Source organism: Dasypus novemcinctus, chromosome 16 (assembly GCF_030445035.2).
Source record: "Dasypus novemcinctus isolate mDasNov1 chromosome 16, mDasNov1.1.hap2, whole genome shotgun sequence".
NCBI classification, from domain to species: Eukaryota; Metazoa; Chordata; class Mammalia; order Cingulata; family Dasypodidae; genus Dasypus; species Dasypus novemcinctus.
This window is the reverse complement of record NC_080688.1, coordinates 41,618,583-41,632,967: the sequence shown is the minus strand read 5'-3', so window position 1 is coordinate 41,632,967 and position 14,385 is coordinate 41,618,583. Positions and strand designations below refer to the sequence as shown.

Below are 14,385 nucleotides of genomic sequence, written 5' to 3'. Positions count from 1 at the left end.
TATGTATTTTTATTTACTCCCCCCTTGTGGCTTGTTTTTTGTTTTCCTCTCTGTGTCCATTTGCTGTGCGCACTTTCGTGTTTTTACTTGTCTCCCGTGTTTTTTGTTGTGTCACCTTGCTGAATGGGCTCTCTGTGGCACTTGTGGGCTGGTGGCTCTCTGCGGTGTGTGGGCAAGCCTGCCTTCAAAAGGAGGCCCCAGGAAACGAACCCAGGGCCTCCCATATGGTAGATGGGAGCCCAACTGATTGAGCCACAGATGCTTCTCCTCTTAATTTAGATTTAATTTCCTCGCATACACTTCCTTGGTCTGACAGCACATGGCATTCTTTGGCAGCCTACTCAGTTCAAAGCCTGGTTTGAGTGTGTTTGTTGTAACACAGATCTGATCAATGTGATATAGGATCCTCCTGGAAGCCAAGAGCCTTGTAATTCAAACTTTCTCAGAGGTTGTTCTTCAGCATTTGCTGACAGCCTCCTCCCTTTTCCTGGGTAGGAAGTGATTCCACTCTCGTCTGTGTCCTCAACAACCAGTCCTGGTCAGTAAAGAGGGTGAGGAAGATTGAAAGGAACAGATCTCTTTTGTCCCATGCTAGCTCCCAAAGCAAACAATGGTATGGCCCCACTCAACCTGGAAAAGCTCCATAGACACACTGGGTCGAAAGCTGAGTCAGCTTTAGGCTATGTCCCTCTCTCTCTCCGTTTCCTGGGGATGTGGATCCCTTTGGCCCCCTTTGTCTATAGCCACCACCAGAGGCTCGAGAATTCAAAATTGTCTGCGGGGCAGGGGAGAAGGCTGGCATGTGCAGCTGCAGTTTTTAACTCAGTTTTTGCAGTTGCAATTTTCTTTTGCCCCTCTCTCTTCTGGGCAGTGTCCAGTCTTCCCCTGGCATCCTAAACCCTAGAAACATTTTTTCCCAGGACACTTCTGCCTGTCCTCTCCCTATTTTTCTGGAAGAGAAGAAAGTTCCATGTCTATTTAGTCTGCCATCTTCCTCAAAGTACCTTTATACTTTTTGTGGTTTCCCTGTGGTTTATATTACACAACCTACATCTATAACTTAGTAATTTGTAAAGATACTAACTTACCATCAATAGCAAATACTTCTCTGTTTCCATATCCCTCTCCCCCAACCCCCTTGTTGTTTTTGTCTTACTTTATCACTTTATATTTTGGACATCCATTTCTTGTGGAGCTGTATTCTGATTCTTACATAAATTAAAGAGTAGAGTTGTATATTAATACAGTGCTATTGGGTTTTGCATTTACCTTTTAATTACCCTTACTGATGTTTTTCATTTCTTCAAACTATTCCAAGCCACTCTGTCCTGTCTTTTCCTTTCAACCGGCAAAAAGAGTGTTGATGAACACTCTCAATTTTTGTTTGTGAGTCTTTTAAACTCTCTCATTTTTGAAGGATTGTTTTGTCCAATAAAGAATTTTTGGCTGGCAATTTTTCTCTTTCAGTACCTTAAATGTATCATGCCATTGCTTTCTTGCCTCCCTGGTTTCTGTTGAAAAATCAGCCCTTAGTCTTACTGAAGATCCCTTATATGTGATGAATTGTTTTTCTCTTGTTGCTTTCAGAATTCTCTCTTTGAAAGAGACATTCTGATTAGTATGTGTCTTGGAGTAAGTTTATTCGGATTTATTCTGTTTGAAGTATGTTGTGCTTCTTGGATGTGTATATTTATGTCTTTCATAAGAGTTGGAACTTTTTTTGCCTTTATTTCCTTAAATATTCTTGCTTCCCATTTTCTCTTCTTTCCTTCTGGGACACCCATGATGTGTATGTTTTTGCATTTTGTGCCAGAATTCTTGAGACACTGCTCAATTTTTTCTATTCTTTATTCTTCTGACTACGCATTCGATTGTGTTGACTTCTAGTTTGCTGATTCTTTTGCCTTTCAAATCTGCTATTGTTTTTTTTTTTTTTTGAGGTACTGGGGTTGGGGATTGGAATCTCAGAACCTGGCACTCAACTACTGAGCCACATTGGCTACCCTGAGTTGGTTTTTCATTTGTTTGGGTTCTTTTGTTTTGTTTTTTAGGAGGTACTTGGGACCAAACCCGGGTCGTCCCATGTAGGAAGCAGGTACTCAACTGCTTGAGCCACATCTGCTCCCGTCTTTAGTGTATTTTAATCTCTACTATTATGCTTTTCATTCCCATAATTTGTTTCTTTTTAAAAATTCTTTATGTGTACACTCTGTCTTCTTAATATCCTTTGTCTCTTTATGCATATTTTCCTTCATCTCTTGGAATTGATTTAGGAGATTTGTTTGATCATCTTTGATTAGTTGTTCCAACATATGTGTCTTCTCTGAAGTTTTAATTTGTTCCCTTGATTGAGCCATCTCTTCCTGTTTCTTAGTATGGCTTTTTTCCCCCTGATGTTTAGGCATTTAATTATTTTGATGACAACCCTGAAAGTCAGTTTTCCCCTCTTGTTTAGGATATTATTGTTGATTAACTTTGTGTTTAGGCTCTTCTTTGATGGTTGGTCTAACTTTTTCTAGAGCTTTAGGATAGCTTATGTTTAACTTAAGATTTTCTCAGCTCTTCTTCAGCCATTTCTTGCCCTGGATATGTGGTGCAAGTTTTAAGCTTGTACTTTTTATGCAGTTGTTTCACCTACAGGAGACAGCTTCCTTTCCTCCGTTGCCTCTCAGGAAATCTTCATCTTTTCTGTTCGTTTTTTGTGCAGATTTTCCTCCCCAGCTCTTATGATAAGTTTAAAATCTCTCCCACACTAAGTACCCTGTTTTCCTTATACTTTTCAGTTCTGGAACCCATTCTATCTTATAGCAGTTCAGTTTAGCCTCCCTGCCCTCCCCCCCCCCTCCTTTTTTTTTTTTTTCCTGTGAGGCTTTTCTGCCTCTAGTTTCTTCCCCATTGGTGTATCCCACCCCAGGCACCAGATGGGGTCAATTAAAAAACAGGCTTCAGAACATGTTTATGTTTTGCTGACTGAAGCTGGATGGAATGAGGGTACAACAGTTCTTACCTTGCCTTTCTATTGTGGTCTCTCTGATACCCCATCCCTGCCCCACTGTAGGTCTTTTGTATATTGCACTCTTCAGCAACTCGTATTCTGTCCTGGGTCTCTGCGGACTTAGGTCCCTATGTCTGGATATGTATGAAGTTCTAGCCCATTGCTGTGAGTTGCTTTACAGTTTCTTTCATTGGTGGGAAGGTCCAGACTGTGCTACTTTTGTGTGACTCCCACACTGCTCAGGACCGTGTAAGGGATACAGGAATGGGAACTGACCAGAAGTCCAGGATGGAATTCTCCTACCTGTTACTTTTTTGTTTCTTTCAATTTGACGTTTATAGAGTACTTCTCCAGTTTCTACTGCTTTCCAGAGTTCCAAGCAAGTGGAATACATCCTTTTATTTGCTTAATCTCTGGGGAGGCTTTTTCACGGGATGTCTTACATTGCCATGTTGATGATGTCCTGTCTTTTTTTATTAATGTATCTGTGCCCTTAAATTTAAAGTGGATCTCTAGTTGAGTGCTTTTAAAATCCAGTCTGAGGAGTGGATGTGACTCAAGCAGATGAGTGCCTGCCTCCCACATGGGAGGTCCTGGGTTTGGTTCCTGGTGCATTCTGAAAAAACAAAAATAAACAAGCAAAACAAACAAAAACCAGCTTGGGGAAGCAGATGTGTCTCAATGGTTGAGCACCGGCTTCTCACTTATATAAGAGGTCCTGGGCCCCCAGTATCTCAAAAAAAAAAAAATCCAATCTTATGATATTTGTTATTAAATTGGAATGATAGGTCCATTAACATTTAATGAAGAACTTGATATAGTGGTTTAGTCTAGCAACCTATTTGTTTTCTTTTTGTCCTTTTCTTTCCTTTTGCATTTATCAAGCATTATTTTTCCTCATTATTAATATTTTAATTATGTATTTTATATGTGTATTCATTTTTTTTTTTTAAGATTTATTTTTTACTTATTCCCTTCCCCTTTTCTGCAATTGTCTGCTGTATCCATTCACTGTGTGTTCTTCTGTATCCGCTTGCATTATCCGGTGGCACTGGGAAACTGTGTCTCTTTTTTGTTGCATTATCTTGCTGCATCAGCTCTGTGTGTGTGTGTGGTGCCACCCCTGGGCAGGCTGTGCTTTTTTTTCGCATGGGGCGGCTCTCCTTATGGGGTGCACTCCTTGTGCATGGGGCTTCCCAACATGGGGAATACCCCTGCGTGGCACGGCACTCCTTGCATGTGGCAGCAGCACTATGTGTGGGCAGGTTTACCACACAGATCAGGAGGCCCTGGGGGTTAAACCCTGGACCCTCCATATGATAGGCAGATGCTCTGTCAGTTGAGCCACGTCTGCTTCCCTATATTCATTTTTAATTAACTTTTCATAGGGATTACAGTATGCATCCTTGATTTATTAAATTCTAGTCAAAATATATACTTCTAGCTCTTGAAGAAATTTGCAAGAACCTTATGCTGTTTAACTACTTTCGTTCTATCTGTTGTGTTAGCGTTATATATTTTATACTTCTACATATAGTTAAATCACAAAAATCATTGTTACTATTTTTTTTAATGTTTAGTTTTTTCAGTATGACATAACAGTTTTTTTTTTTAAGATTGATTTATTCACTCCCCCTCCCCCATTGTCTGCTCTTTGTATCCATTTGTTGTGTGTTCTTTTGTGTCTGCTTGTCTTCTTTTTAGGTAGCACTGGGAACTGATCCTGTGACCTTCTAGAGTTGGAGAGAGGTGCTCAATCTCTTGTGCCATTTCAGCTCCTGTTGTCTCCTGTTGTCTCTCCTCTGTGTCTTTTTTTGTTGCATCATCTTGCTGTGCCAGCTTTCTGCTCAGGCCAGCTTGTTGCATGGACCAGTACTCCTGCACGGGCCAGTACTCCCATGTGGGCCAGCTCTCTGCACTGGCCTGCACAGCGAGTGCATTCACCAGGAGGCCCTGGGAATTGAACCCTGAATCTCCCTTATGGTAGACAGGAGCCCAATCGCTTGAGTCACATCCACTTCCCATTGCTATTAACTTAAATTGTCAGTACTAATTTATATTTATCCAGATATTTACCATTAATATCCTCTTTTTTCATTCCTCTGTGTTGGTGCTTCTGTTTGGGGTCATTTTCTTTTAGCTTGACAAATACCCTTTACTTGTAAGAAGTTCTCTTAGCCTTTGTTTGTCTGAAATTATTTTTATTTCATCTTTATATTTTAAGGATATCATAGTGTAGAATTTTAGATTGGCTATTTTTCTTTTAGCACTTTATAAAGATATTTTATTGTCTTCTATTTTTATTGTTTCTTGTTAAAAATTAGTTGTTACTCTTATTGCTATTTCTTTGAAAGTAATGGCTTACTGTCCTTGGCTAACTATAAGATTTTCTCTTTGACTTAGAGTTTTAGTACTTTCATGTGGGCAAGGTGTGATTTTCTTTATATTTATCCTGATGAGATTTGTAGAGCTTCATGCTTCATTTGCTAGAAACCCATCTCTTTTGTTAGCTTTGTAAAATACTTAACCAATGTTCTTCAGATATTCTGTTTCTCTATTTTATAACACTGACTAGATATGCATTAGACTTTTTTATCCTGTTCTGCGTGTTTTCCACACTCTTCTGTATTTTCCCTCCATTATTTCCTCTTTGTCAGTGTATACTTTCACTGACATTTCTCCTAGTTAACCAATCCTCTGTTTTGCTGTTTCTAAACGATTGAGTTCTTAATTTCAGTAATCGTGTTTTACAATTCTGAGATTTCCATTTACTTCTTTTCTGAATTCTCAGATTTTGCTGAAATTCTCCATCTTTTCTATTTTTTTTTTTCCGTGAACACATCAGTCACATGTACTTTAAAGTGTCTCTGGTAACTACAAAATCTGAATCATCTACGTTCTATTGTTTGTTATTTCTCTTCATTGTCCATTTATCTTTTTTTAAAATTGTGATGAAATTCACATAACAAAATTTAAATTATAACCATTTTAAAGTTTTCATTTTAGTCATTTGTAGCTTATTCACAATGTTGTGCAATCATCACCACTGTCTAATTCCAAAAAATGTCCATTACCCTGAACAGAATCCCCAAACCTTTTAACAGCCACTAATCTACTTTTTGCTTCTATGGATTTGCTTATTTTAGATGACTGCAGTAACTTCAATAACTTCCATCACTTCTGTGACCTACTACAGCGCAGTTCTGACTCTGTCTACATGGAGTTAAACCATACCCCATGGAATAAGGGCACAATCTTCTATAAGATTGCCTTTTAGACAGTAGCCACAAGTTTGGGGCCCTCACCATCCATACTTCTGACTAACTGGCTACAAATTTGGGGGTTCCCATCTCCCTCTCAGGTTTGGTAATTCTCTAGAGCAACTCTCATAGAACACCAGAAAGAGCTATACTTACTTTTTCAATTTTATTATGGTGAAAAGAATACAAGTAAGAGATGCATAGGATGAGATATAGGAGGGTCTGAATTTCAAGTGTTTGTATCTCTCCACATGGAATCAGAATATGCACCCCCCCCATATCTATGTATCTTATCAGTCATGGAAGCTCACCTGAGTTTGAGTATCCAGAGTTTATGTGTAGTTTCAGTATATAGGCATGATTGGTGAAATCAGTGTCCACATGACTGAACTCAATTTCCAGCCCCTTTCCTCTTTCTAGAAAGCTGGGCTGATAAGACATGGCTCAAAAGTCCCAACCCCATAATCATATAGTTGGCCATTCTTATATGGCCAGTCTCCCCACCCTCACCTGAGACTGTGGGTTATCTTAATGTAAATTATTGAGGTCAGCTCTGGAGCCCACCATGAATTTCAAAAGCACTATTATTATTGGGAATTCTAGATATTTAGAGGGTAAATCTCAGAAACTTGGCAAAAATCAGCAAAGTTCTTTATTACAGACCTGTGTTAGATATTTCATACAAATGGGATCATATATTGTGTGGCTTTTTGTGTTTGGCTTCTTTCACTTACCATGTTTTCAAGGTTCATGAATTATAGCACATATCTGCACTTCATTCTTTCTTATGGTTGAATAATAGTCCATTGTGTGGATATCCAACATTTTATTTATCCATTTAGCATTTGATGGATATTTTAGTTGTTTTCACCTTTCCGCTACTATGAATAATGCTCCTAATAACATTAGTGTGCAAATTTTGCGTAAGGGTATGTTTTCAATCTTGGCTATATCTCCAGGAATGGAATGCTTAGGTCCTGTGGAAACTCCGTGTTTTACTTTTTGAGGAATTGCCAAATGGTTTTCCACAGTTGCTGTACCGTTTTGTATTCCCACCACCACTATATATGAGGGTTTCAATTTCTCTATGTTCTTGTCAGCACTTGTCGTATTTATTTATTTATTTGTTTTAGTTAGTTTACAGCCTCCCTAGAGGGTCTCGCCATTTATTCCTTTTCCTTTTTTAGAATGCCTTTTAATTTATAAGGTAATGTTCAAAATTTTGGATGATCGGCGGCGGACTTGGCCCAGTCATGGGTCTTTTATAGTTCAGTAAACCTGCCATACATTCTCCATTTGATTGCAAAGTCTGAGAGTCATTCTTAAGATGGTTTCTTCTCCTTGATGCCTTATGGGAACCCACCCTTTCCATGGTCTTTTCCAATGGCCATTTTCATGTTTCTACCCTCATCAAGCCTCTGGGTGTCAACCAACCTCCAGACCTCTCCCTCCAAGAGTGTAGGGGTGATTGCCACACCTTACCAAATCTTTGGGATAGAGTCTTAACCCCCCTAATACAGTGATGTGAAGACAACATTCCCCCTAACTTTTGGCAAATAGGCTCAACCCACTCAAAGCAACAAGTTGACCACCTGGCCTTCCCTAACCTTTGGCATACAGGCTCAACTCTCTCAGAGAAACGAGTTGACCACCTGACCTTCCCTAATCCTTGGGGGACAAATCCACCCCTCTCAGACCTGTGGGGTGCTCTTCTTAACACCATAATCCTTGAGGAATGTGTTCCACTCTCTCTGTACCCTGGAGTGGCAAAACTATCCCAGAACATTGGGTGGGACCATCCACCATCTTTAACTGCTGGTGAAAACTCACCCTCTCTGAACGTCGGTGGGGTTCCTCTCTTGGCCCAAGGTGGTGTCTTAATTCCAGATCTCAGCTTCCACGGTTTTCCTCTTAAAGCTGTTTCGCCTCCAATCTCTCCTTTCCATGTCCCTTTTATTCCAGGCTGACAGTGGTTTTGCTCATAAAGCTCTCTCAAAAACCTTGTTAGTTTAGCATTCAAGAAGCAGGGGTCTAAGCCACAAGTCTTTCTGAGATAAGTGCATTTTATTTTTTTTTTAAAGATTTCTTTCTCTCTCTCTCTCTCTCTCTCTCTCTCCTCCCCCCACCCCCACCCCGGTGGTCTGTTCTCTGTGTCTATTTACTGCGTCTTCTTCTTTTTCTGATACAGGGAAACAAAACAGCTGGAGGAAAATGTAATGTCAAGAAAGATTTCTTTTTCAAGATGAGAAGATGTTAAATCATGTTTATATATGGTATTAGTCAGCCAAAGGGATGCTGATGCAAAATACCAGAAATCGGTTGATTTTCATAAAGGGTATTTATTTGGGGTAGGAGCTTACAAATACCAGGCCATAAAGCATAAGTTACTTCCTTCACCAAAGTCTATTTCTACATGTTGGAAATAGACTCATGTCTGTGAGGGTTCAGGCTTCCTGGGTTCCTACGTTCCTGGGGCTTGCTTTACTCTGGCTTCAAGGTTCCTTTCTTCCTGGGGCTGGCTTCTCTTTCCTCTGTGAGCTTACTTCCCAGAGCTCCAGCTTAAGTCTTCAGCATCAAACTCCAACATCAGAATTCCAACATCAGAAAACCCTCACCTCTGTTCTTTGCCATGCCAAGGGGTAGGGACTCAACGCCCTAATCATAACTCAGTCATGCCCAGGTACAGATCAGATTACAAACATAATCCAATATTTCTTTTTGGAATTCATCATTAATATCAAACTGCTACAAGATTGTATATTTGTTACTAGAATAAAAGTAAAGAAAAACAACAACACAGTACTGTATAAGGCAAACAACAACCCTTATGTAAAGTATGGACTTTATTATATAATTATAGTAGTGTATCAGTTGTAAGAAATGTACCACAGTAATGCAAATTGTTAATAATAGTGAAAACTGCTTGTTTAAGGGGGGTATTTGGGGAACTCTGTATTTTCTGCATGATTTTCCTGTAAATCTACAACTTCTGTAATCAATAAAGTACATCCAAAAATAAAATGGGTGTAGTATAGGAGGAAGGATTTTTATTTTCAAACAGAAGTGTTTGAAATTCAGTCTGAATATTAACAAATGCAGGATAATTAAAATTAAGATATGTGACATTGAATCAATGTTAGATATTGTTTTTTGAAAACTGTTAATGGTGATTTGGTGAACATATTTAATAAAAAGGACCTATTGTCTGAATCTTATTAGTGAAGAAATTAACATCCTGAATTTTAAGTGGTTGCAGTTAGAGTAGTACTTGGTTATTTCTCTAAATGTTAGTGATTGTTAAAACCTTAGAGGTTTGAGTGTTTGCAAAAAAATGTATATATGTTAAGTGTTCTAGAGAGATTTGTGTTCACAAAATCTGGAAAGTTTCAGACACAATTTAGTGACCATCCAAAATGTGAGAATAAGAAAATGACTGAAGTTTTAGGAATGGACATCATGTTCAGAACATAGGGAGAAGAGAAAGAAGGCAAAAAAAAAAGCAAGGAACAATATCTCCCTGTCTCCTGCAGGCTTTTAAAAATAGAGATTTGGAAAGAAGTGACCCATCTGCTTTCTATACCAAAATAGCCCCAAGAAGAGAGAGTCAGGTGTTGCAAACCACCTTGTATCTATATTATTCCTTTTGCCCTTTTTTTTGAACTCTCAAGGTTAATCAGTTATTTTCTTCAAAATATCATTAGGAAATTTGCCAAAGGCATCCTTTTGAGGCAGCTGTGACTGCATCCTTGGAGGCCATCAGTAATGTTTCCAATTTATAGGAGTAGTCGACACTAAAATGTTAGCTAAGATGGGTCTTCATGTTTTGAAGCATTCTTCCATTCCTACCTTTTTCTTTACCCTCAAACAATGTAAGATATATCTCATTTGAGACTTTCAATTCTTTTATAGTTTTTGTTATTTTACCTTTTAAGGTAAAATCCATTATTGATAGTAAATATATCCAAATATATTAACAATGAAAGGGGACTTAATTTTTTAATACAATTTTAAACATAAGACATTAAGAATCCTTAATAGATAAGTAAAGGAGAATTCTTTTTGTACGAATGTTTTACTTAATGTTTTTATTTAATATTCTGTACAAAAAGAATTCTCATTTATTTATAAAATTAAGGATTCCTAATCCTTATTTAACATTCTGAACAGAAGTATTTTTTTGTACAGAAAATTTTTATTTTCATTATTGTGGTTTTATAAGGTAAAACATTTAAATTGTAGAGTTATTTTGGTTTAAAGTGCACAGATACTATGTTCATACCAACTGTCTTGTGAAGTTTCGGAGGTTATTAGAAGTAATGTTAATTAAGTCTATGATTAAATGTATTAGAATATATTGAAATGCATTTGCATTTTTGTTCTTATCCAATTTAATAATATAGGCAACCGTTATACCATATCCATCTTTAATATATTAGTCTGTTTCTCTTGCTCTTGTTTTACTAAACTGTCTCCTTTCAGCCGCCCACACAGAATATGCCTATGGGTCCTGGAGGGATGAATCAGAGCGGCCCTCCCCCACCTCCACGCTCTCACAACATGTCTTCAGATGGAATGGTAGGTGGGGGTCCTCCTGCACCACACATGCAGAACCAGATGAACGGCCAGATGCCTGGTAAGTTTTTCTCCTCTACATTAACACCAGAGTTGCTTAGCAACTAAAACGACATGGGGGCTCAAGGGATACTAGATTGTTGATGACAAAACTGCTTTGAATGCCCCCGAGTACAAGCGCTCTTAGAGTTTGTTAGCTACAGAGCTACGTGACCTGTATTCAGTGTTTATCAGGCTGCCCTTGGGCTTTGATGTAGCTGACACACAGCATTCCTCTGATGAACAGAACTGGCTAAATTTAGTCTGTCTGAAACTATGCAATACAGCTGGCTTTAGAAGCTTTTTGGGGAAAAAAAGACATTGTGCCATGCCTTAAGAATTAAAATGTTTATAAAAAGGTATTATGACATTAGAATAGTACTTGGGGAAGCATAGAGAGATTAAAAGGTAATGAGTTTTTGTTCGTTGTTTGTTATTATTATTGGAATAATGAAAATGTCCTAATAATGATTGAATGCACGGCTATGTGATTATACCAAATACCATGGATTATACACTTTGGATGGATTTATGATTTATTAATATATATCAATAAAACTGATTTTTGTAAGGGAAAAAAAAGGTATGATGACATTGCCTTGAGTTTTGTATTCATTTAAAAATTTGTCCATCTCAGAAAAAAATGTGGAAAAGAAACAAAAACAATCTCTATAAAGTGGTTGTATATTTAGTATTTCATCAATGATATTTTTAAAGCTGAATGTAGACTTTCATGAAATTTTAGTTATGTTTATAGCATAGCATAAATATGGAAATTGATCTTAAAGTAAAATGAAAAGCTGAAAAGTAATCTTTTTTATAATGAGGTATTTCCTTTACTATTTATCCAATTTAAGTTTAAAGCCACTAGAATATTTTCACATCACTGAATGCTTCCTTATTTATCCTTTGCTAGTTTGAATTTATTTTTATTTTTTTGTTGGCTTCAATTTTTAATCTGAAAAATATCTTTGAACTAATTTATTTATTTATTTTTGAAGATTTATTTATTTATTTCTCTCCCCTCCCCCCCCCCCCCACCCCGGTTGTCTGTTCTCTGTGTCTATTTGCGGTGTCATCGTCTTTGTCCGCTTCTGTTGTTGTCAGCGGCACGGGAATCTGTGTTTCTTTTTTGTTGCAGCATCTTGTGTCAGCTCTCCATGTGTGTGGCACCATTCCTGGGCAGGCTGCACCTTTCTTTTGCGCTGGGCAGCTCTCCTTACAGGGTGCACTCCTTGCGTGTCGGGCTCCCCTATGCGGGGTCACCCCTGCGTGGCAGGGCACTCCTTGCGCGCGCGCCAGCACTGCGCATGGGCCAGCTCCACACGGGTCAAGGAGGCCTGGGGTTTGAACCACGGACCTCCCGTATGGTAGACGGATGCCCTAACCACTGGGCCAAGTCCACGGCCTCCCAAAACGAATTTATTTTTGTAACAACAGGAACATAATTTTTGTAGGGTTTACTTTGCATTAATGTGAAAATTGTTTTCTAAGGAAAAAGGTTATTTTCATTAGGAAAAATAATGCATTATACAAACAACAATAATAGAAGCAAATTGAAAAACAATTTATTTTTAAAATTAGTAATTAACATTCTTAGGGTAGTGTCTGGTAGCTGATTATGTTGAGTTGGTAGCATTGGTGAAGGATGATAGGTATAGAAAAAGAAGGAAAAGAGAGTGGGAGCTGTAGTTGGAAGCAAGATAGCGTGTTTCATAAGAAGATTAATTATGTAGAAGCAAAAAGGTATTTCTATGGCTACCTCCTATTTTCTTCTAAAATTTGCAACATCTGGCCCACACCTAGTATAGAGGTAGGAATAAGGATATAACTAGGAGAACACTTATTGAATCCACATTGAGCTCATCAGGACACTTATTTTTAAAACTGGAAGGGGAGTGCTAGTGCAATTTAGGAGTTTTATAACTTTTTATGATGATACCTTTAATTAGGTTTTGACTTAGCTTTTCTGTATAACATTTGAGTTTAAGAAACCGTGGAGGGAAACGGATGTGGCTCAAGTGATAGGGCTTCTGTCTACTATATGGGAAGACCTGGGTTTGATCCCTGGGGCCTCCTGGTAAAAAGGAAGAAAAAGAGAAAGCGTGCTTGTGTGGCAGGCCAGTACCTGCAGGGCGAGCAGAGTGCCTGTGCAGTGAGCCACGTGCCAGTGCAGTGAGCCGAGTGCCTGCGCAGTGAGCCAGTGCCCATGCAAGTGAGTCACGCAGCAAGATGATGATGCAGCAAGACGAGAGTCAAATGGGAGAGTCAAGGTGTGAAGTGCAGTAGAAACCAGGAACTGAGGTGGCACAGGTGACAGGGAACCTTTCTCCACATCAGAGTTCCCCAGGATTGAATCCTAGTGAATCTTAGAGGAGAAAAACGAGAAGATAAAAAAGAAAGAGAAATAGGAGCAGAAGATCACAGAACGAATGGACATAGACAGTGAAAACAGCAGGGCGGGGGGAGGGGGAGGGGAAAAATAAAATATACTTTAAAAAACAAACCATTGTACAGCAATACAATTATTGTAAATGACCTTTTTGTTTTTATGTAAGGCCATATGGAATACTTACATTCCTTTATAAGCCGGAGATTATCTACCAGTTATGACATAGGTTATCCCAAATACTATGTAGTTTCCAAACCAGTTTATATTGAGAGAGTTATAGTTAGATGTAGGAGAAATTGGAACTCCAGTAGCTTATTTCCTTTATTTAATATGTTCCTTATAGCATTCAACCAATATTTTTATTCACACAAATTTGCATGTAGACTCTTAATTTCCATTTTAGTTGTGTTTTTAATATTCTATTTTGCAACCTAAGTGGCAGAGCTACTTACATGATGTTTGATCTTGGGCAAATAACCTCTCAGCTCATTATTTAAAAAAGTTATCTTTTTAAAACTAGATATTACATGCATAGGGTACCAAAATCAAAAGGTACCAAAGGGTTTACATACATCTCTGCCCTTTCCAGATACTTAATTTCAGAGAAGTATTGGTTTCCTTCCAGAGTTAATCTCTGTGTATAAAATTATGTGCATATATATATATGTTTTCTTTTCTATATGTATCTATAGGATACATTTCTGGAACTGAAATTGCAGGATCAAAGGTATATATTTTTAAAAAATTTAACATGGCCAAATTGCTGTATATTATAATAGTATTATACTTAATTCCATGTTCACTCTCTCAACAGCGTATTAAAGTACTTCTTACTTCATAATACAGTTGGATGAAAAGTTTTGATCTTTGTGTATCTAAAAGATGAAAAATATCTCAGTTTTAATTTGCCTTTCTATTATAAGTGAAGCAGTAATTTTTTTCACGTTTATGAGTTATTTTGTGGTTTTTGAATGAATTGATGTTTTAGGTCCTTTGCCCATTCTTTTCCTGATGATGGTCTTTTACTTTATATATTAAGTAATTAGTTTGGTTTGTGATATGATGACTTATAAATGATTTTTTTCCCCAGTTTATCTTCTTATAATTTACTTTTGGGATTTTCATTA

The 14,385-nt window shown here is 37.9% G+C and overlaps 1 protein-coding gene across 2 annotated transcripts in view; it reads left to right on the top strand.

Annotated features, from left to right (window-relative positions):
- The window catches only part of SS18 (SS18 subunit of BAF chromatin remodeling complex), a 96,618-nt gene that overhangs the window by 29,012 nt on the left and 53,221 nt on the right, over window positions 1-14,385 (top strand). For both annotated transcript variants that reach the window (XM_004465142.5, XM_004465143.5), the window contains exon 4: window positions 10,735-10,888. In XM_004465142.5, the coding sequence (XP_004465199.1) occupies window positions 10,735-10,888 (154 nt within the window). The remainder of the gene's footprint in view (window positions 1-10,734; window positions 10,889-14,385) is intronic.